At 37.2% G+C, this 20800-nt stretch overlaps 1 protein-coding gene and 1 long non-coding RNA gene across 10 annotated transcripts in view; one reads left to right on the top strand and one right to left on the bottom strand.

The window, feature by feature from the left end:
* Positions 1 to 20800, top strand: part of LOC309648989 — a 1142769-nt gene that overhangs the window by 889950 nt on the left and 232019 nt on the right. The gene's annotated exons all lie outside the window — the stretch shown is intronic.
* CYLD (CYLD lysine 63 deubiquitinase) overlaps positions 1266 to 20800 on the bottom strand; it is a 58971-nt gene continuing 39436 nt past the window's right edge. For all 9 annotated transcript variants that reach the window (XM_082437065.1, XM_082437071.1, XM_082437064.1 and 6 more), the window contains 10 exons: positions 20012 to 20177; positions 18884 to 19025; positions 17486 to 17608; positions 14719 to 14810; positions 13818 to 13884; positions 10456 to 10588; positions 9436 to 9544; positions 8501 to 8619; positions 8002 to 8218; positions 1266 to 6355 (listed from right to left, as the gene is read on the bottom strand). In XM_082437065.1, coding sequence (XP_082293191.1) covers positions 6171 to 6355; positions 8002 to 8218; positions 8501 to 8619; positions 9436 to 9544; positions 10456 to 10588; positions 13818 to 13884; positions 14719 to 14810; positions 17486 to 17608; positions 18884 to 19025; positions 20012 to 20177 — 1353 coding nt within the window. In that variant the 3' untranslated portion in view covers positions 1266 to 6170. The remainder of the gene's footprint in view (positions 6356 to 8001; positions 8219 to 8500; positions 8620 to 9435; positions 9545 to 10455; positions 10589 to 13817; positions 13885 to 14718; positions 14811 to 17485; positions 17609 to 18883; positions 19026 to 20011; positions 20178 to 20800) is intronic.

The raw sequence follows: 20800 nt of genomic DNA, 5'->3' as shown, positions 1-20800 counted from the left end.
ACGAGCTGATCACACACCCCGTGACCCTCCCCACTCACCTGGCCTTTAAAAGCGCTTTGCCGAAACCCTTTGAGGAGTTGGGGGCTTTTTGGGCACGAGCCCCTAGTTCTCCTTGCATGGCCCTGCAGTAAACCTTTCTCTGCTCTGAACTCCGTTTCGGTTTGTTTGGCCTCACTGTGCATCAGGCACAGGAACTTGCGTTTGGTACCACCACCTGCAGATTCCAGTGGGTTCGGATGGGCACAGGCATGAGTTATCTTAAAAGCCTCCATCCATGAATTCAGTGTGCAGCCAGGATTGAGAACTGCTGCTGTAGGCGGCACAGCCCTTCTCAGGAAAGTGAGGGACACGAGGCCTCAGCAAGTCAGGAAAGGAGCAGGGAGCCAGGACCCAGGAGAAGAGGCCTAGAGAGGCCATGGTCCTCTGCCAGCCGGGCAGCCTGCCTCCAACAAGGTCTGGTTTTGACTGTCCACATCCACAGGTGGACACAAGCGTATAAACTATCACTGTCTCACTGACACACCCACAAAGAGAAAGAATGGATCTATGAAAAAGCACGAAAACCCTTGAGTCTGAACAAAGGAAAACCTGAGTGATGTTAAAATGGCAAAGTTTCATTATCACCAATGTGTCATTCAGCTATGCATTTCTGAAACAGGAAAGTTCTTGAATGTTCTATATTCATACGAATATTGCCAACTCAGACCATTCTGGCTTTCTTACCTTGGCATAACAACTGACTTAAAATCCAAGTAGTTAATTCCTGTAGAAGGCTTGTTATATCAGTTACCTAAAAGAAGGTAAAAGTTTCGGTCCTTATAGCATCATGTAATCATACCTCTGGATTATACAGAAAAGTAAAGTGTTTAATTGTCTCCTTGGCAGCTGTGAGGGACCAGGACACACTATTCTATAGTCAACAGCTTTGTGCCCATGTTTAGAGATGAACAACTTCTGGCTGGATTAGAGACTGGTGTATCAGAGCTTGGAGGTGCCAAGCTATTTCAAGAAACTCCAAGGAGTCACGATGTCAGGAGGCGACCCAGAGGCCACTGGCGTATCTCCCACAACAGGAAAAGTCTGTAAGGTTTTCTAAAACAATCGTGATGATGGCAGAGACTCGATGAAGACACAGGTGTGCCCGGTACAGCATTTTCCTAAAGCACTCTTCTTTCCCAGCACCACTGCAAAAAACTTATGAAGTTGTACTCAGTTCTAGTCTTCCCATAACCCAAAACCCTTCCCCAAAGAAATCAAGGAAAAGGAACCATACAAATTTAATTTTAATGATACAGAAATAGTATATAGTACATTTCTTTCCACAGCTGCACTTCAATCATCTCTAAAAAATTTAACAAAATTAAGGCTAAATCAGAGCAATCTGATAGTAAGGGGATATTTTATGTGGTTTTATTTTTAAAGAATGTCTTCATAAATATAGAATGCTCATCAGGCCAAAAAAAAAAAAAATGTTGAACAAGATACCAAATATGGGAACTGCAATAAAAAATGTGCTCCTTTATACCAATTTCCTAATAACCACGACTTCCCTGGGAGGTTCCAAATGGGATTTTTTTTTTTTTTAATTAATGTTTGCGACAGGATACTATGACTTTCTGAAATACTATAGGCCATTTTAGAAAATAAAACCAAGGACAGTTGAGTCTCCAACACAATCTCTACTGAAAAAATAAAAAGCAAAAGTGGACAGGTTTAAAAGTGCAAGAGAATTACATCTGAGGCTGCAATGCTCCCATGGATGAACCCTCCATACCTGGCCTTTCCCCCCACCTGTGTTATAGAAAGACTTTAAAATACAGTGAAAAAAACTGGCATCACTGACAAGACAAGAGTCAGGAAAGCAAATGGGGTTCTTGAGTGACCTGCTCCAAATACTGATGTTTATTGTGAGTAGGAAGAAGGAATGTCTTTCTTTGCCCCTTTTTCATTATCCTTGGCCATATTTGCTGGTTCGCTTTTTACCACCACTTTCTGACTCAAGAAAGCCCCTTCGGCTGTTCCAGGATTTAGAATAAGATGAAGAGTCTTTTTTCCTCTCTTTTCCCTCCAATAAAGCTTCTGCAGGGAAACCAGACAACGCAGTGCTGAGTCCTTGCAGGAAGCCTCGCTCCCTGCAGTCCCAGTCTCTGAACAGCGACATAAGCCTGCGAGCAGAGAACGCACCTTCACAGGCTGGGCACCACACCTGGTGGCCTTCCCTCCTCCACCCTCTCTCTTGCACACATTTCCATTTTAATATGCTCTCCTCCTCCACCACCCCAACTTGCCTTGGGAAATTCCAGTATTATTTTCACTGAAGGAGAATTGTGGGTGTGTTAACATCACTGACCCCTAGAAAAGGTGGTCTTATTTCTTCATCATAAGCCTTAGAGTCCCCCTACTTTAACAAGGACAGTTTACTTTATGACCAGAATCTTCTCATATAGGGTTAAAGTTTTCATTATCAAGTAGCAGCTAGTTAGTTTACATTTTTTTCTTTAACTCTGCGTAAGAATTTTGTTTTTCCATTTCTTTGGTTCCCAGAGCCTCAATTTCCCCTCAAGAAATTAAATGAAATGCAAACAGCCAGGTAAATAACATCCAATATCCTCTTTAAGTCTTAAGTGTGTTCCAAAAATGGCTAAAACCTCTAGGAAACAGCGGGCTGAGGCATAGATACTAAGATGCATTTCTTTTATAAATTCACATGTACACACAGAGAAACAATATGACAAACATACAATTACCCACGTGAATGTACAGTAATTAACACAATAACATTCTATGATCACACAATCACGCAAAGAGAAGGTATTTTTGAGATCTTTCGGTTCAGTGCCTTTCAAATCTGGCTGATCATCAGGGTCACCTGGTTGGGCTTTTGACGTTTCCTAGACCCCATTCGTGAAGAGTCAGATCCAGCAGGCATAGCCAGGGACCCAGAAATTTTGTCTTTTTTTCCTATAAAATTCAATAGTCCCACCCTCTTGCTATACAGAGGAAGACACTAAGGCCCAGAGAAGTCAAGATGTTGCCCGAGACTAACAGAGCAAGCGACAGAGAAAGGGCTAGCACCAGCTCTCTTGTCCCCTTGCCCACCACTTTTTCTGTCACACCTCACTGCGTCCCAGAGCTTTCGCCCGACCTGGTACCCTTACACTTAGGCTAAGCAGCCTTTAGTAGACATTCTGTTGTTAGAAGTAGGTGGTAAACTGCTTGAGGGCAGGGACCATGTCTCATGTTCCTTCTGACACAATCCTAGGTTATAAGTGTCTAAGAAATACTTGTTGGCAGGCAGTCCCTCAGCTAAGGCCTCGTTCTGTATTCTCCACTCACATCTCTGTCTGCGATCGTCCACACAGATGCAAAATCATCTGGCTGGATATCGAGATCCACCTGAGGAGGGCAGTAACGCCTCTGAATTTATGAAGGTGCCATGTTCACACAACAGGAATTTGAATGACAATGCAAGTTCCGTAAGAATTACCATGTCTTCCCCTTGTTCCTGAATTATGTGAATTATGTAAAAATAATAATAATAATAAATGAATCCATGGGATAGAAAGAAGTTATTTACCTATAACATTTGGCAAATATGAATTATAAAAATCCTCAGCTAGCCCAGGGAGATAATCCTTAGCAACTGTAACAACTATATTTTATTGAGTTTTGTTACTGTTTCTCTTGGTTTGCAATGTGTATTCCTGGTCTTATAAAACATTCTTTTGTGGATGGAGTCAAACTCCTTCATAAAGCTGACAGCGAGGGCCTGAAGCCATTAAGACATGGCTGCTCTCCCTCCCCACCCCACACACGTAACTTCTCACACACAAACGCACACACACTTACACGTGTGTACTTAATGGAGGTGGGGGAACATGACTTGTTTTATAAATAAGATGATTCTACTATATTGCCATCTTGATTGTAGATATGATACGGAAGAAAGGATAACAAAAACATCTCAAAGGCCAACAGGAAAATATTAAAGAAAATTTAAGGCTGAAAAGTAAATAAATCAACAGGCACATGGGCCGCTGGTGCCACACAGCCCAGCCCTGCCTGTGCCCGCCTGACACACGGGCCTCTGCTGGACCAGGAACAAGACAGGACTGCTGGGGGGGCAGGGAGGACACCCAGGGCCGGAAAGGACCCCGCCTCCCCAGGAACCACCACAGCAGGCCCTGCCTCCCTTTACTGGGTACTCCCTCCCCAGCTAATGCTAAAAGAACTGCCAGCATTCTTCAGCTAACTCGAAGAGTCTGTCCTTAGAAATCGTTTATGGATGAGGCCCCTCCCACTTGAAAGCGCCTCCACCCGCCTCGGGACACCGCACACGCGCCCTCACAAGTCCTCTTCAGGTCTTCTGCCGCAAGGGGCCGGGCACGACAGACCTTCCTCAACTTGTATTCTCTGTTGTAATTTTCACAGGAAAGGCACTGTCTTCTCTTTTTTAACTGTTAAATCCAGTCTTACCCAGATATAGAGTCCTACTCACTCCTCCAGATAGCCTTTTAAAATCACATTGATAAGCTCCTTCATCCATTTATTCCCCAGCGCGTATTGATTAAGCGGTGACTGGACTTGTGGAAGGTCAGGGCTAGATGGGACCGTAGACATCCTGCATCCCATGCTCCTCATCTACCCCGGGGTGACAGGGCGTGGTCACCTCCAACCCCCGGATCTAGTAACCATCTCACCACCCACTCAGGCACTGAGCAAAACTTCATGTACAAGTTGCGTACTTTTTCATTCCAAAACTGAAAAAATCACAAGATGAAAGAATTTTTTGTACCTTATTATGATTTATAAAGCTAATAAATATTAGGAAAATGGAATGACAGAACCAAAAAGTAAATGTGACTTGAAAAAGAAACAATTGCAGGGTTTGCAAAGATTCTTTCCTTTTTTTTGGACATTCAATGTTTTATGAAGTCATATGCTAGACACACATGACAACCTCTGCCTTTCCGCGTGGTTAGGAAGTCATTCCAGAGAGACAATGACGCCATACAACACATCCCACGGCACTTACATTTACAGCCTATGCTTCTAGTCTACAACAGACACACACTACGGATATTAGCTACAAAAACATCCATTTTCTACTTATTTAATCAGGAGGAAGGCAAAGCTACTGCTAACATTTCAATAAAATAACTGATTCGTAACTGTCATTATCTCAAGGGAAATCAGATGGAATTTAATGTGGGGACTGATCTAAGTTCTGGACAGTCTTATCTAAAATAGTAGAGGTTTAGATATCCAATACATCTCTTCAGGGAAATTTTAATGAGTGATTCTATATGCCAAATTTTTTTTCTTATCAACCATATATATTTGTGTAGGAATATGTTATATTTATCACCCCAACGCTTTAATAAAACTTACTGTGCCCTGTTGCATAAGATAGTTAGAGAGCCTTAAAATAAAAAGCTGTTAGCTGACAGTTACTACTATGAATGTAGAGCTTCATTTGCTGTATACGCTAATCCTCCAGGAAAATTACATCAAAAATGGACATTTTATGACAAAATCACTCATTTATCTCAAAACCAGAATAGAAAAAAACACCACTAAGGGAATTTAAATACTTTTCTGACCACTACTGCAGAAACACAGAAACTCAGCAGATTTCAGACATGCAGGAATCAGCACTATACAGGGAAGAATTAACAAATCAAACTCAGTACAACTTTAATAACTGGATTGAAAGTAGACTCTTAATAAAACCAAAATATATCCTCCTCAAGGCAACCATCAGCTACAAAGGAAAAATGATTTCATATCCTTGGTCCATAAAGAAGACACATTTATTTACATTCTCAATGGACTAGAAGAGGTTTTAAACTGTCACAATTAAAATTTTATGCTTCCAAAAATATCTTATGATCAATGCACTTAACTTAAAGCTTCAGGTATTAATAACTCCATTTAGACATCTTAAAAAACCAACACAAACATACTTTCTAGAGTGCAAAATGCTTCTTATTAAATACTTTAGTAACACAAAAGCAATTTGTTTTTAAACGCAGGAATCCTCTTCTGAAGGATCATCACCACAAAGACATCCATTGCCGGCAATGGACGTTGAACAAAACTGCCAGCTCGCGTGAAATGCAACATTAAAACTGTGCATCGGGTTTCTGCACCTGTCCAGATGACCCCGTTTATTTGTACAAACTCATTGTTGGACTCTGGTACATGCACATGTATGCATCACAAAGAAGTCTTCGTGCACAGCCTTGGATTCTTCTGGAATCCAAGGAATGCAGATCTTCTAGAGACATTTTCAAGTACTCTCCTACTTCTGGGCATGGGGTAACTTGAGGAATGTTGAAGCCATTCTGACCACCTATGGAAAAGAGGAAGAGCTGTATTTAGGGCAGTCAAGTTCTAAACCCTTTTGCTGTCCTGCCCCACCAAAGTAATTTTACAATTCCATAATTTAGTTAAGGCTAATTCCCAGGACCTGAAAGACCTTATTTTACTTCCGATTTCTAGAAGTTAAATCCTCTTGTTAACTCTTGACAGTCTCATTTCTTGGTTTCTGAAAGGATTCCGGGACCAACAGTGAATACTATTGACAAAAGGACACATATCCTGAGCAAAGTCCAAAACCTACTTCCCAGGCTTCTCTGTGTATTCAATCAGGGAATAATGCTACATACACATATGCACACACATTCAACTCTTCACATTCCCAAATCCCTTCCCAGACACAAGCACCCCTCCCTGTATGCTTTACCATGAGCCTGTCCAGTTTAGGGCAGATCTAGTAAAATGAATACCATTTTATTCCGCTAAATTTAAAATATGTATTTGTGTGATTCTCGCAAGGTTTTGTTCTACATTTCGTTAGACTGAATGAAGATGCTATGAGGCGTGGTCTTAGGGATTCCAGGAAAGGCTTTAGCCTCCCAGTGGCTTTTCTAAAAACGCCCGGAACCCTTGTGCTTTTGAGTTACATGGCTAAATGCAAATTTTTAACTGGGGTAAGGACCTATTTACAGCTGGGGCTGTGCTATATCCCTCAAGCGTCTGAGAGCTGAGAAAACATCGAGAACCCTTGGGGTACAGCTTGGGCATCTGATCAAGAGGCTGCCACAAGGTGGCGTCCTAGGTCACCAGAGGGCCACACCTGAAGACTCGGGGTCTGGAGCGTGAGAGAGTGACTAAAGGAAAAACGGGGTATCAGAGAACTGGAGGAACGTTAAGTCATACTTCACAACCTTGTCTAGGACCAGTCCTGATCTGTAAACTATACAGGCAGGGGTACAGCTGTTTTGACAACGGTTTCGTTTTTGAAACCTACTAGAGCCCCAGGCACTTCACATGCACTCATTAGGTATCTGTTAAATAATGACTAAGCAGCCTAGAAGGTGCAGTATATTCCCCACTTAAGGAAGACACATTACACACAGAATAAGCTTATTTTTCCAAAGAAGACATTTACTTCTATTCTTAGCTTTGTCATCTAGAAGACAACAGAAAAAACATAAGCACTGAGGTCAGAAAGACTGAATTAAATACAAGCTCTGAGACCTTAGGCACCTTAAATCTCAGCTTTAGTAAGAGAAAAATAGGAATCATTCCCACCTTGCAAGGATTTAGGTATAATGACGTAAAGTACCTCCCTGAGAGCTTGGCAAGTAGGTATTTAGGAAATGGTGACTATGGTACAGAAAATAAGAGAAGCCTGAAAGTCAAAGACGACAAAGCTGAAAATAAAACCTTTCAGCCCTAAAAAAAGAAATTTCCAGCTCCTTTTTTTTTTTTTAAAAAAAGAAGACTCTATGCATGTCAAAATATCACAACAATATTATCCCTTAGTTTAGTAGCAGGGCTGTTAATGCATTTCAAGATTTCGGACTATGTCACCAAGAAATTCCTGAACGGATTTTCCCAACACTATTTTATTACTCAGACCAGGCTAGCCCACTATGGTTATCCCACTACAAACTCAAATGTCGCCACATGTAGAAAAGGTGTGGAAAGTACCATCCCGATCAGCCATGCTGTCAAAGAAGAGCCAGGCAGAGTCGTCTTTCCCGTACTTCACAAAAGCGACATAGTGGCTTGTTTCTATGCAGAGGACAGCAAATAACTCCATCTTCTGACAGGGGATGCAGCCGTGTCTCCAGTCCCAGTCAGGTAAATCTTTGGGAAGTGACACTGGGTTATATTTATGATTCAGCCTCTTGGGATGAAGGTGGACCTGAAAGGGAACATGAAGAGAATGCCATTAAGAAGCCGAAACACAATGGTTTGAAGGGAATGAATGCCACTTACTCTAATTGAATACATCCCCACAAAGAGCAACTGAGTACTCGACAGAAGTCCATCAAATAAACAGAGGAGGCATAAACAATACCATTTAATTATGGAATTTTTAAAGTTAATTATGATTCTGAAAACTTTTCAAAACCTGAAATCTGTTTCAACTACAAATGATTTACTGCTTATTAAGAGAATATCCATTACGTGAAGTCAAACTTACTTGAGTGTTGCAGGTTTTACAAAACTGCTTGATTTTTCCAGCTGAGATGTCAGGGTCATCGTAGCATTCTCTACACTCATACATTGCGAGCCCTCCACATATCCGGCACTGCCTAGGGGCTGAAAACGTTGGGGGTGGCGGGGAGTTAAGGGGTCTTTAAAAATGCATTCTTTCATTAAAAAGATTAAAAAGAAAAGTTAAGCTTTAAAAAGGATAATGTTCATGGACTCAGTGAAGTCCACCCCTCCCCATCCCCATAAACTTTAAATTGGATTTTCTTGGATTCAGGATATCTTTAAAGACATTTTCTCTAACCAAATGACAATTTTTAAAAAATAATATATTCTGGAGTGTTTCCCCTGATTATAAAATTTCTATTGATGAATATGCAAAGATACAAGAGAGTATAAATAAGAAAACTGAAAGCATCTACAATTTCAGTTAGCAAGAGATAACCACTGTCAATACTACTGTGAATTTTCTCAGGTAATTTTGTATCTGCACACTCACATAACTCAGCGTGTGTGTGTGTGTGGGGGGGGGCTCCTCTTATAGAAAATTATCAGCACACTCTCCTTTTCACTTAACATTACATCATGACCACTTTCATATAACATTGGTCTTCAAAAACATGAATTTTAATGGCAGTAGTTTTGTTGTAGAGATACACCATAATTCACTTAACTACTCTAATTAACATATAGAGTGCTTCTAATTTCTTACTCATAAACGTATTTACATATGAAATATTGATTTACATGTCTGATTATTTTTTCAGAATAAATTTTAGTGTAGTATTTCCAGGCTCTTCAGCCTCTTCAGATACCAAATTGTCCTTTAGAAAACTCGTATCCTGTTAAGACTCTTATTCGCAATTAATGTGAATGACCTGACAGACTATTTCTGAAAAACAAACTAAAAAATCTTATACTTACTGTCTTCAAGTAAATCTGTTATATTTAATTCCAGAGAAGGAAAAATTTTTTTAAATAGTTTAAAGTCTTTTCCAAATCGAGGCATCTGAATAATCAGACACGATGGTGCCTAAAAAAAAAAGATACATAATCTTAGAATCAAAACGCTGGAAAAAAAATTTCCCTGAAATAGTCATGGTTGTCAAACCAAGCAGTGGCTCCACCATAACGTGGATGGCTACTCCGTGTTCACAAATGGGATCCACATGTGAAATGGACTGTGAAGGCAGAGCGCCAAGGAGCCACAAGCCTCAAGCAGTCCAAGATCTGTGGACACATGGACACGGAAGTCAGGCAGTTCAACAACCTTGGGTCTCAAATAATATGATGACCATGCAGAGTCATCTACTTTGGGTTTATATTTTTAAAAGGCTTTGGAAAAACCTGAAGGACACTATTCCTTATATTTCAACAAATAAATAATGGTAGCTGTTAAGGTTTTACCAGAACATTCCTTCAGAGATGGATACAATGAAAATGAACCACAAGCATGTACTACTAAGAGCATGAAGATACTCAGTAAACAGTAAAAGAAAAGTAATTTAAATCACTTGTTCATTTACAGTAAGTGAATTTTGTCTTTTATTGAAGGAGGAAAAGTAAACATTTTTTTTGGATATATTTGGATAATATGCTTGGGTAAAATTTTTAATTGGGTAAAATGTTAACCTGGGTGAAAAGACAACAACAACAAAAAAACACAAATCTTCTTTGCTTTAAGCTACTTAAAAGTTTTCAAGTTACAAATTAGAATGATATTTTCTTTGGCATCAAAAATCTAAAGAGTTCAATCTTAATTCTAAGGTATTTTCTACATGGACAAAGTTGAAGCATGGCATATTTTTTTTTAATTTGTGTTTTCTTAACAATTTGTGCTCCTAACTGTTCTCAGTGGGTTAAAAGTAATAGTTATAGAAGCTATAGTTGTCTGGAGAACCCTAATGACTTGCATAAAAAATACAATAAGTAATTATCACTAACCTCAGCAAATTTCAGGTTGCTGTTGATAAAAGACCATTCTAATAATTGCTGAATTGTAGGAACTCCAACTTTCTCATCTTTTTCCATAAAAATTTGATAAAAGTAACAATCTTGAACTTTTTGACCTGCTGATCTAAAAATATGCAGAAAAAAGCCAGATAATTTATTTATGAAATGCATCAAAAAGTGAAGTGGTCCCAGAGGCATTTGAGAACAGAAAAACTGTTGAGAACAGAAACCGATGGTGCAACTCTGACACTCAGAACAACAGGGGCAAAGACAATCATTTAGATAAAATAATTAAATGTACTTATGCATAAGACCTTGCAAATGATTTCTTGTTTAAGTTCTCATATTGAAAAGTTGCCTTAGTGATTAGAAGAAAAATAATGCAATAACATCCACAGTCAAGGAGCACTGTGTGAACAATAAAAGCCAGAAGCTAACGTCACTTGGTTCAACTTAACTGCCGAAGCTAGAAAGGAGGGAACTGCATTTAATGCTTGAAACAGGAAAGTTAATTTGTACATGCCTGAATGGGACAGACCCTAAGAGACCTTCCAGATGCAACTTTTCATTTCTAAAATGAAGGCCCTGAGATCTGGGGAAGGATAATCCTTCCCAGTAACTCAAAATCAGAGCCAAGTATAAAACCTAGGTGTCCTAACAACTGCTTACTATTCTTGGCACTAAAGCATGCTGTCTCTTTAGATGGTCACTCATTTATTCAACAAACACCAAGTTAGGGCCCACTATATGCCAATCACAGTGCTACCCTTATACTGAACATTTTCCCTTCTAAATATTTTACTTCAGAATGCATGAAAATTCAAGACTAACTCTACTAAAAGAATCAATAATCTTTCAATTTACTATTTACCCTTTTTAGCAGAATTTCTGCATATAGAATCAGACTGTTTATAATTAGATTTATAAGTACAGTTCAAGATTTTTAGGGAAAAATATTAACGTAGTTTTCATAATAAAATCTCAGCTATTGAGAGGCCAACCTCAGAAACCCTCAGTTTCCCAAAGCAACTTCCCTATTCTCTCTAGTGTCTCCCTATTCTCTCTAGCGTCTCCTCCTACAACAACAATTAGAATTTGTCTTCCATGTCTCTTATCTCTTCTTTCTTGTTTTCTAACTCTTTATTGCTTTGGGCTACATTCTGGGTAATTTCTTCAGATCTATCTTTCAAGTAAGCAATTCTCTCTTTAGCTGTGCATACTGCATTCAGTGAGGTGCCCTCTCCCAGCCATATATACATATATGGCTATATATATATAACTACATATATAGTTTTTTACTCTATTTTGGGGAGTTTTATTTTTGTTTATTTTTCTTTGTTATCAAATCTGCATTTATCCTCCCTAGGTATCTAAGTCCTCCTTTTTTCTCTTAAACCATTTAAGAATATTCATATTAAGAATATCATTTTAGAATGGTCTCTTTTAGACTACTTTACTATTTCAAAGTTTTAAGGTACTCATCCTCCTATTTGTTGCATCAGCTGACGCTCCCTCAGTCAGAAAGACCGGCTCATGGAGGGGAAGAATGACACTTGGGAAAAAACTGCTAACTTTTAAGGTTGTTTTTTTTTTTTATCTTTTTATAATCTTCAAACTAGTGATTCTCAATCTGAAGAGGCTGCTGGAGGGGGAGGAGAGGCAGAGCTTCCCAGGGCCCTCTTCAAACTCCACAAGACCTTCAGACACTGAGACGTATTCCTATATGTGACTGACCCTTCTTCACCCACTCTGAGAATCACTGCAGTATTCATCCTACATAACACACCAGGAGTGTATTACAACCCAAGGTGTGTTGGGCTATGAAAAAAAAGAATGAAAACTGTTTTAATCATCTGAAATTTATCTCTTCAAGATGAAAAACAGAAGTGATTTTTTTCCTCCCAAACTGCCTGGCAGATTTCCTACATCATGTATTCAATATATATTTCCTTCCTCCTTTGTGTTTGAAGGTTGACTTATAAAATACTGAAATACCACATATAGTTAATTCTATATCTGGGCTTTCTATTCAGTTCTATCTATCCAATTTCTAATTGTATACCAGTATCACACTGTTTTTTTAAATGTCTGTTGTTTTGTCTTTATAGCTTATAATAGAATTCTTTAAACAAAAAAAACAAAACTGCAATGTTTTCACCCATTTCACCTTGTAGAGAATTCTAAAATCATTTTACTAAGTTCCAAAGGAAAAAAAAAAAAAGTTAAGATCTTGATTATGTACAAGTTATTTTGTAAAAATTAACATCTTTAAGTTATTTAATCTTCCTACCTGGAACACAATCTTTCTCACTAATTAATTAAATCACCTTTTAGCTCTGTGCAAGTCTTCTTTAAAAACCTATCTCAGTAAAATTGATTTCTTGGCATTTTATACTTTCATGAAGTATGAAATTATCCCTTTTTCATATTTGCTAGTGGGGATACAGGAATATGACTGATTTCTCCATGGTTTTTTCCTGCATGGTCAAATTACAAATTCTTGTGTTAACACTAGTAGTTTCTAAACAATTCTCTCGGAATTTCTGGGTATACATATAGCTATGACCTTATTTGAATAGATAATAAATATATCCTATCTTATTTCATTAGCAAGAACTTCCAAAACAATATCAAACTATAACTGCGGTACTGTCCACCCTTCCCTCCGTCCTTCTTACTCATCAATTCGACACTGGCATCAAAGAACATCATTTAAGACACTGAGATGAGTAAGAATACTTGTCCGTGATTAGCTTTTAGGGAAGTAAATAGTATATAAGCAAGATTTTTCAACAAAGAAACCCAGACTAAAATGTAAAAAGGCCCAGCATTCAATCTGGAAAGTTCATCCATTTAGAACATCTCACTAAGAACTTCACTGCATTAGATTCAAGGCTTTCATTGAAGATGGGGGGAAAAAAGACCAAGTTATAAAACTGGGAACAAGAGAGCTAATTTAGGGCTAAATTAATTCTTTGACTAATGGGTAGTCAAAAACAGTGCTCCCACGGTGTTTGATTGAGTTCGAATAATATTCTCTTAAAAGGATTCATTAATTTAAATTAAAAAAATATTTATATACAGTTTTATAAGAAAACGATTTGCAACAGTGCTTATTACTGGGGTTAAAATTAAAAGCACAAATTTACACTGGATTTGTTCTTCAAGTTAAGTATGATACTATGGCAAAGATAATGATTTAAATTAATTTGCATTGCGGGAACCTAACATATTAAGATCCCTAAATAAATACAATATTAAGTAATCATTAAGGAAATCATTTCTACTGAGTGATGGCAGTGGAAATGAGGATTGTCTATTTTTCCAACGCTTCTGTAACAATTTAAAATTACCTTATTTTTAACAATGGTTCTACCCTTAAAATATGATGAAACAGGATATTCAAGAATTCTTCAGGATCTAGGAGAAGATAAAAAATCAAATAAGTCACAGACAAGATTTTTAAATCATTCTATTTTTTCTTTATAACAGTCATATTCCTATACAGAATTCAATTTCATAATCAATATTATTTCAATTAAAAGCATAGTTCTCAATTTTTCCTAACGACAAACTACAAAGGATATTTAAATGATATGATAAAGTATTACGTGACAATTTTGTTATAACTTTATTATATTTCAAAGGGTATAATAATTCACATATAGGGAAATAATTTTAATTTCTTTGGGGGGGGGCTTAAGTGTAATAAAACCTGACGTATGACCTTATTTTTTCCTGCTGTTTAAATAATTATCAAGTCTGTAAATATTATAGCTAGTTACAATATGCTGTTAATACATTCAAAGTCAGGAGTTGAATCTCTGAGTAAATTCATTAGCTATGAATAGATGAAAACACTGTCTCTGACCATAAACTTAATCCTAATCAGCCATTTGTAACTCTCTTTATAACAAGGAAAGCCAAGTGAGAAATGTGGATGACTCAGTGCAATTCTTCACCCCTGAAAAGAAAACAACTCCGAATATCATTGCCGGATGGAAAGATCTCCTTATTTATTCATAATATAGTAAAACCAGTCAGCTTCTTAAAGGGGTTCATTATTCCACATATCACTCACTTTTAGAAGAGAGAAAGCATTTACAAAAAGAGAAGAAAACTGTACATCACATAGAAAAAAATTATAGTTTAAAATAAAATCCCCAAAACTACACAGATATAACATTTCAGCCAACAATTTAGCATTTATGCTTTCAAGTTATTTTAATGCATATCCTATAAATTAAAAGTCACCTTTTTCTTCAGAGGTAAATCCTGATGCAGCCTCAACTTTTTCAAGTATTTTCCTCAGTTTCATAATCTTTGTTGCACATACGTATCCGTATCTATGTTAGTAAAAAACTATTAATTAATATTAGCATATATATTAAATTAATATAACACATTTTTTATTGAAGGATAGTTGGCTTACAATGAACATAACACATTTTGATAATCAAATATTTCTTATGTAACTCCAGTGTGTCATAAATTAGTAAGCTTAATACGTATTTCAGAAAATACAATTGTAAGCTTCTTCTTGAGGTTTGAAAATTTTAAAATCTACAATCAGAATTATCCCAGACACTATGATAACCTAAAAATAACTATCATATATTAATAAAAGAAAAAATATTTTTAATTTATGACTGTTTTTTAATACTATTTTACTTAAGGAATTATAACATTTACTTTACAAAACAGAATATACAATTTTGAGAGAGAATCCTTTTAATGCTGTACTAAAGGATGAAATAGCTACCAAGGGGGATGGAAAAGGGCAGTGATAAGAAACTGAAATTCTAAAATCTGCAATCAAACCAGTCCTCGTAATTATGACATTTTCTCTTATCTTTCTCTGAATACAGGATACATTCAATAAGCTTCCTGTCAATCCCTGACAAAATTCTAATTCTAAAAATGGCTTCAGAAGACAGCTTGGAGGCCACCATGGGCTTCATAAGAGCAAGTCAGAACCGCCTTATCTTATATCCATTTTTCATATCGGCTATTCACTCACTCATTAGCTCTCGGCAGCCAACATATATTGAGCATCTACCACTTACATAGTAATCTAACCTTTCAGTCACTGGGAATACAAAAATGAATAAGGTGAAAAAACAGGGTCTCTGCCTGCGAGAAGCTTGAAATGGAGAGAGCACGTGTTTCAGTACCAAGTAAAACCAGTCAGCTATAATCTAGATATGACTGCTGCAGACACAGGGAATCTTGATCAAAACAGGGCATCTGACAAGTTTCTTGTTGTGGTCAGGATGACAAAGTCTGACGAACCATGATTCTTAACTGGTTGGACAACAGTATTCAAAGAACGCTTATTAATGGACTTATGGTGTTTTGGAAGGAAAGAAGGAAGTGGTAACATGCCTTAGAGTTTTGGATTTAATCTGTCTTGTTCTAGTATCAATCACTGGGGGGGAAAATAGACAGTATGTTTAAAGTTTGCATTTATACAAATATAATACAAAATAATTGATGTAAAACTCAAGATTCATAATTATCTTAAGGGGGTAAAAACTACAGTTATTTTCATCATTACAGAATTCAAAGAAAACAAAAGATACAAGTGGGAAATCTATTCACCTATAATATACTTTCCTAGTCATGTTATATAGTAGGTCATTCTGAATGCTCATTATATTTCAGTGTCCTGCATTTTGGGGTCAAAATCTTGTATCAAACTATTTTTTATTTTAATTGTTAAATAATAAAAGTATGTCACAAAATTTAAATTTATCCTAATATGGACTTTAAATTACATAGTTTGCTCCCTATATTCCTAAAAGAACAGATTTGTTTTGTGATCTATGGCCCTGACTCTTCATAGTTTAAATTTTATACTGTGATATTATCACACATTCCTCCTACCGCTTAACAAAAGTCCTTACTAGATGTCTTGTACTTATACCATTACAAATTGTTTCCTGTGGCCAAAGAAAGACATACTTATAATTCTTAAACTAGGAGATAACCAAAAACATCACCTTTTTAAGACAGGTGGAGGGAGGCCTAAATATCTTCCTTTAACCGAGAAATGTGTTAATAAAATACATCTCATCTATTTCTAACATAAAACTATTAAACACTTGCTACTCTATAAATAAAAATTTCCCTTGCTGCTATTCATTCAGATAAAATTAAGTTTAAGAAGCCAGATCATACCGATTAAACTAATAAGCATGATTATATTAGGGGTAGTATTGGAGAAGATAAGAATCCCAAATACCTTATATCAGCTTTTATAAACCTACTGTAATTGCTGAATTGTAGTACACTCTACCAAAATGGTTTAATCATTTCATGGCTTACACTATGTACTACACCTTGGCCAGATTTAAAATGTTAAAGAAGTAAAGACAGTACAACGGGACTTCCCTGGTGGCGCAGTGGTTAAGAATCCGCCTGCCAATGCAGGGGACACAGGTTCGATCCCTGGTCTGGGAAGATCCCACACGCCACGGAGCAACTAAGCCTGTGCGCCACAACTACTGAGCCTGTGCTCTAGAGCCGGCAAGCCGTAACTACTGAGCCCGCGCACTTAAACTACTGAAGCCCATGTGCCCTAGAGCCCGTGCACTGCAACTACTGAGCCCACACCCCGCAACTACTGAAGCCCGTGCACCTAGAGCCTGTGCTCCGCAACGAGAGGCCACCGCAATGAGAAGCTCGTGCTCCACAACAAAGAGTAGTCCCTGCTCACCACAACTAGAGAAAGCCCGTGTGCAGCAATGAAGACCCAATACAGCCAAAAAATAATTAAATAAATAAATAAAATAAAAATTAAAAAAAATAAATAAAAGTAGCAACAAAGACTGAACAGAAATCTTCTTTTAAAAAAAGATAATACAAGGACTGAAAGTTAAAAAAGATGTTAATACATCATCGAGAGAACTAATTCTCTCCCATTTCTCATTAAAGGAAAGCAGGGAATAAATTAATTACTGTACCAAAAAACAGCACCTAGGATACCACCTAAAGGCAAAAATAACTATCTTCTACTTACATTCTCAGAGGATTAACGATTTCTGTCCTCAGCAGCTCTTGAGTTTCACTATAATATTCTACATCATTCTTTTCTTTGGGTCTAAGTAACACAGTGTCCAGAACGGAACTAAAAGCAAACAAGCTGCAAAATAGAAAGAATATTTTTCCTCATGCTGTAAATGTACTAATTTTTGAGAAACACATACTAAAAAGAATATGAAGAGAAAAATCACAAACTCTGGAGAACAAATAACATACAAATTAGTGTTTTTTATTAATACAGGTAACCAAGACCCCTGTCAAGGTTCCCATGGTTCAGTCATCAGGGCCTAGAGATCCTTAAGGAGAATACTAATATGAAGAAGGCAAACTATAGATTGACAGTGTTAAAGGATTAAAAATACGCCTTCAGTACACTGGAAAACTTCTTTGCAAAAGCTGAAAGAAGGCCTACAAATCTGAGTCAAACTACAACAGAGGAGAAAGATTGGAAACTAATTTCCCAAGGCAAACACATAGCCAATATGTAACCCACTCTAGATATTATACTTCTCTCTCTCCACAGCCCTTTGCAGAGGTCTGAATTCCTTTAAATGTCAAAATCACTTGTGAGTGACTAACAGCAGTGACTTGCTGATATCAAAGAAAAAGGAAATCTGGCTAAACAGATTTTTATCAGAAAATCTGAAGAATATTACATCAATTCTTACTTTCGTCAACACCTCTGAGAGATAAAGTATTCTGCCCAAAAAATGGCCCACCACTTTTATTCTTCTCCTGTCTTTAAAATTTTAACAGCCCATTAACTTCCTAATTCTTACAACATGGCTGTACAGAGCTGGCAGGTTATGCTCAGTTTAACTGGCAATGTTCTTGGTTCAAGCTTCAGAGTGTAAAAATTCTTGCCATGTTAAATCGTTCTACTTTGGAACAAACTACATATACGAGGGCAACTGTGCTTCTACTGAAAATACTTCTTTAAAATAAAGTAGTTTTATGATTGCCTCTGCCTAGTAAAACAAACACACAAGCCAGTCAATGGCTTATGACAAGTTATTTGATTTGTGCACAAAGATCCTGTACTTCTTCTCTTCAGTCCTATGATTTCCCACATACCCTCAGAATATCTGTACCACCTGTAACACTATCATTCACCTCTTATCCATCTTTCACTGCATTACTTTTTATATTAATTTTTTGGATACAGGCACATGAGGCAACATTCAGTAGCTTCCAAGGAGTATATAGTGAAATGCAAATCTCCCTTTCTCTCCTGAACCCCAGCCCCCAGTTTCTCCACTCAGAGGCAATTAGCAGTTTCTTTCTCTCTCTCTCTCTCTCTCCGACACACACACACAGAAACACACACACCTGCCCCCATGGCACTATATTCCTACTGCATTAATTTTAAACTTACCAGAATAAGGTTGAGTCTAAGTAACAAGAATTGTAATGACCCTGGATACCTTTCTTCTTTCCAATCATTATCTCTAAACCTTCTTTTTCCATTTTTGGTGGAGTATTTTCTTCTACTACTTCACTTAAGTAGCCTCCAAATGCTGCAAAGATAAAAATGAAAATAATTCTTTTAAACTACTATACTTATGTATTCCCATACATATTTCTTCACTTAAAAATATCTTTTTGTATTTTGATGCACAATTTATTACCCAACTTAAAACTAAGTTAAAGGTAGGTTTTGGTTAATTGTTATTCAGCTTGGCTTATAAAAAATGCTAATGTTCGTTTTCAACATTACTTCCTCCAAAATTTAGAAAACACTTTAGAGTATCAAGTAACGTAAAAAAGCATCTGCCAAGTAAAATATTTTGTTCCCCAAATATTTTATTTGTCTGAAGATGTTCCATTTTCAAGTTGGAAAAGAAAACAAAAAATTCCAAAGCACTACTTCAACTGTAAGAAAAATTGTTTTTCATAAAGATGGCTTTCCTATTTATACCTGTTTAACCCTCAAGATGCTTCACCACAATTATCCAAAACTGGAAAGGGATAGTATCAGGAAACTGCCACCTACTGTAAGCGATGAGGAGATTTGTCCTTCATCAAGCAATTAAAACTACTTCTTATAATAATGCTGACCTTCCTGATAAGATATGCTTATTGACGTACTAGACAATACACTGAGAAGGAAGTCATTCTTGATAAGATATGCTTACTGATGTATCTGAACAATACAGAGAGAGGAAAATCAGTGCCATAAAGAAGGCCACATTTCAATCTCTACCTCCTGGGTTGTTGAAAATTAAATGTCTGTAATCAACAGGAAGGGGAAAATAAATCCCACTATTTCCCAATTTTTAAGTCTCAAGCATGGTTTCCTGGCTAATACTTTTTTTAAATGTCCCCTCTTAGGATAACTGTAACTTTCTCATACACCAAGTAATAATTTTTTTCTGATTTAAAAGCTTGATGAACACTGGCAGGAAAGAAAGAAACACTGTTTACTACCAACTACTGCAAAATGACATGAGGTCAGAACTAGAGTCATTCCAGATTGATAAATAAATGAAAGGCACATAAATACCTAAAGAGTTACAGCGTTCGATCTGATTGGAAACTGGCTGCAGGGACGCAAACCTAGAGTCCGGCCGGCAGCTCTTCAGTTTAACAAACAGCGCCTTCTTCAGGGCACAGGTGAAATACCGAGTACCCCTAAAGGTTCCATCTGTACAGCCTGCACACTCGTCTTCCTGAAAAAGAAAAAAAAAAAAATGCTTAGACATGCATTATTCTCCATCTTGCAAAGATGGTATACAAAGAACTAAGACTTGTTTCAAGTTTACCCTTTCTTAGAATTCCGTTGTCACACCTGTACTGAGAACTCCATCAGGAAAAAGGGGTTGACTAATCAGTGTTTCAGCCCACAGCTGACGATTTGAGAAATTAATGCCTTATTCCAGCATAAAATCCTCAGTGTATTTCCCTTCAGAATACATGTTAAACCTCCCCTGGTTAACTGACTTCCCTGCACCATTTCCAAAAGCATTAAAACTAGTGGGGAGAGGGGGCCAGAAGGGACTGTTTATTTTAACAACCCAAAGAGAAAAACAGCATTCAATGGCCTGTAAACCAACAAATAAAAAAACAAGAAATATATTTAAATAAAAGCTAAATGTACTCAAATTCTCTTTCTGATTATGAAATGTCAAACAATATGCTTTCTAATCTCCAAAATCTTTCCCTCTACCAAAGATCTCAAAAGGCCACTAAAAATGGTGATTCATCTTAAAGTCAATGATAGAAATATTAGAACTGATTGCAGGAGGGAGGCTAAGAAAAAAAAAAAAAGAAAAACTGGTAACAGTTTGCTTTC

Source organism: Balaenoptera physalus (assembly GCF_965194825.1).
Source record: "Balaenoptera physalus genome assembly, chromosome: 19".
NCBI lineage: Eukaryota > Metazoa > Chordata > Mammalia > Artiodactyla > Balaenopteridae > Balaenoptera > Balaenoptera physalus.
Note: the sequence above shows the minus strand (reverse complement) of the source record. Positions and strands in the feature narration are given on the sequence as shown.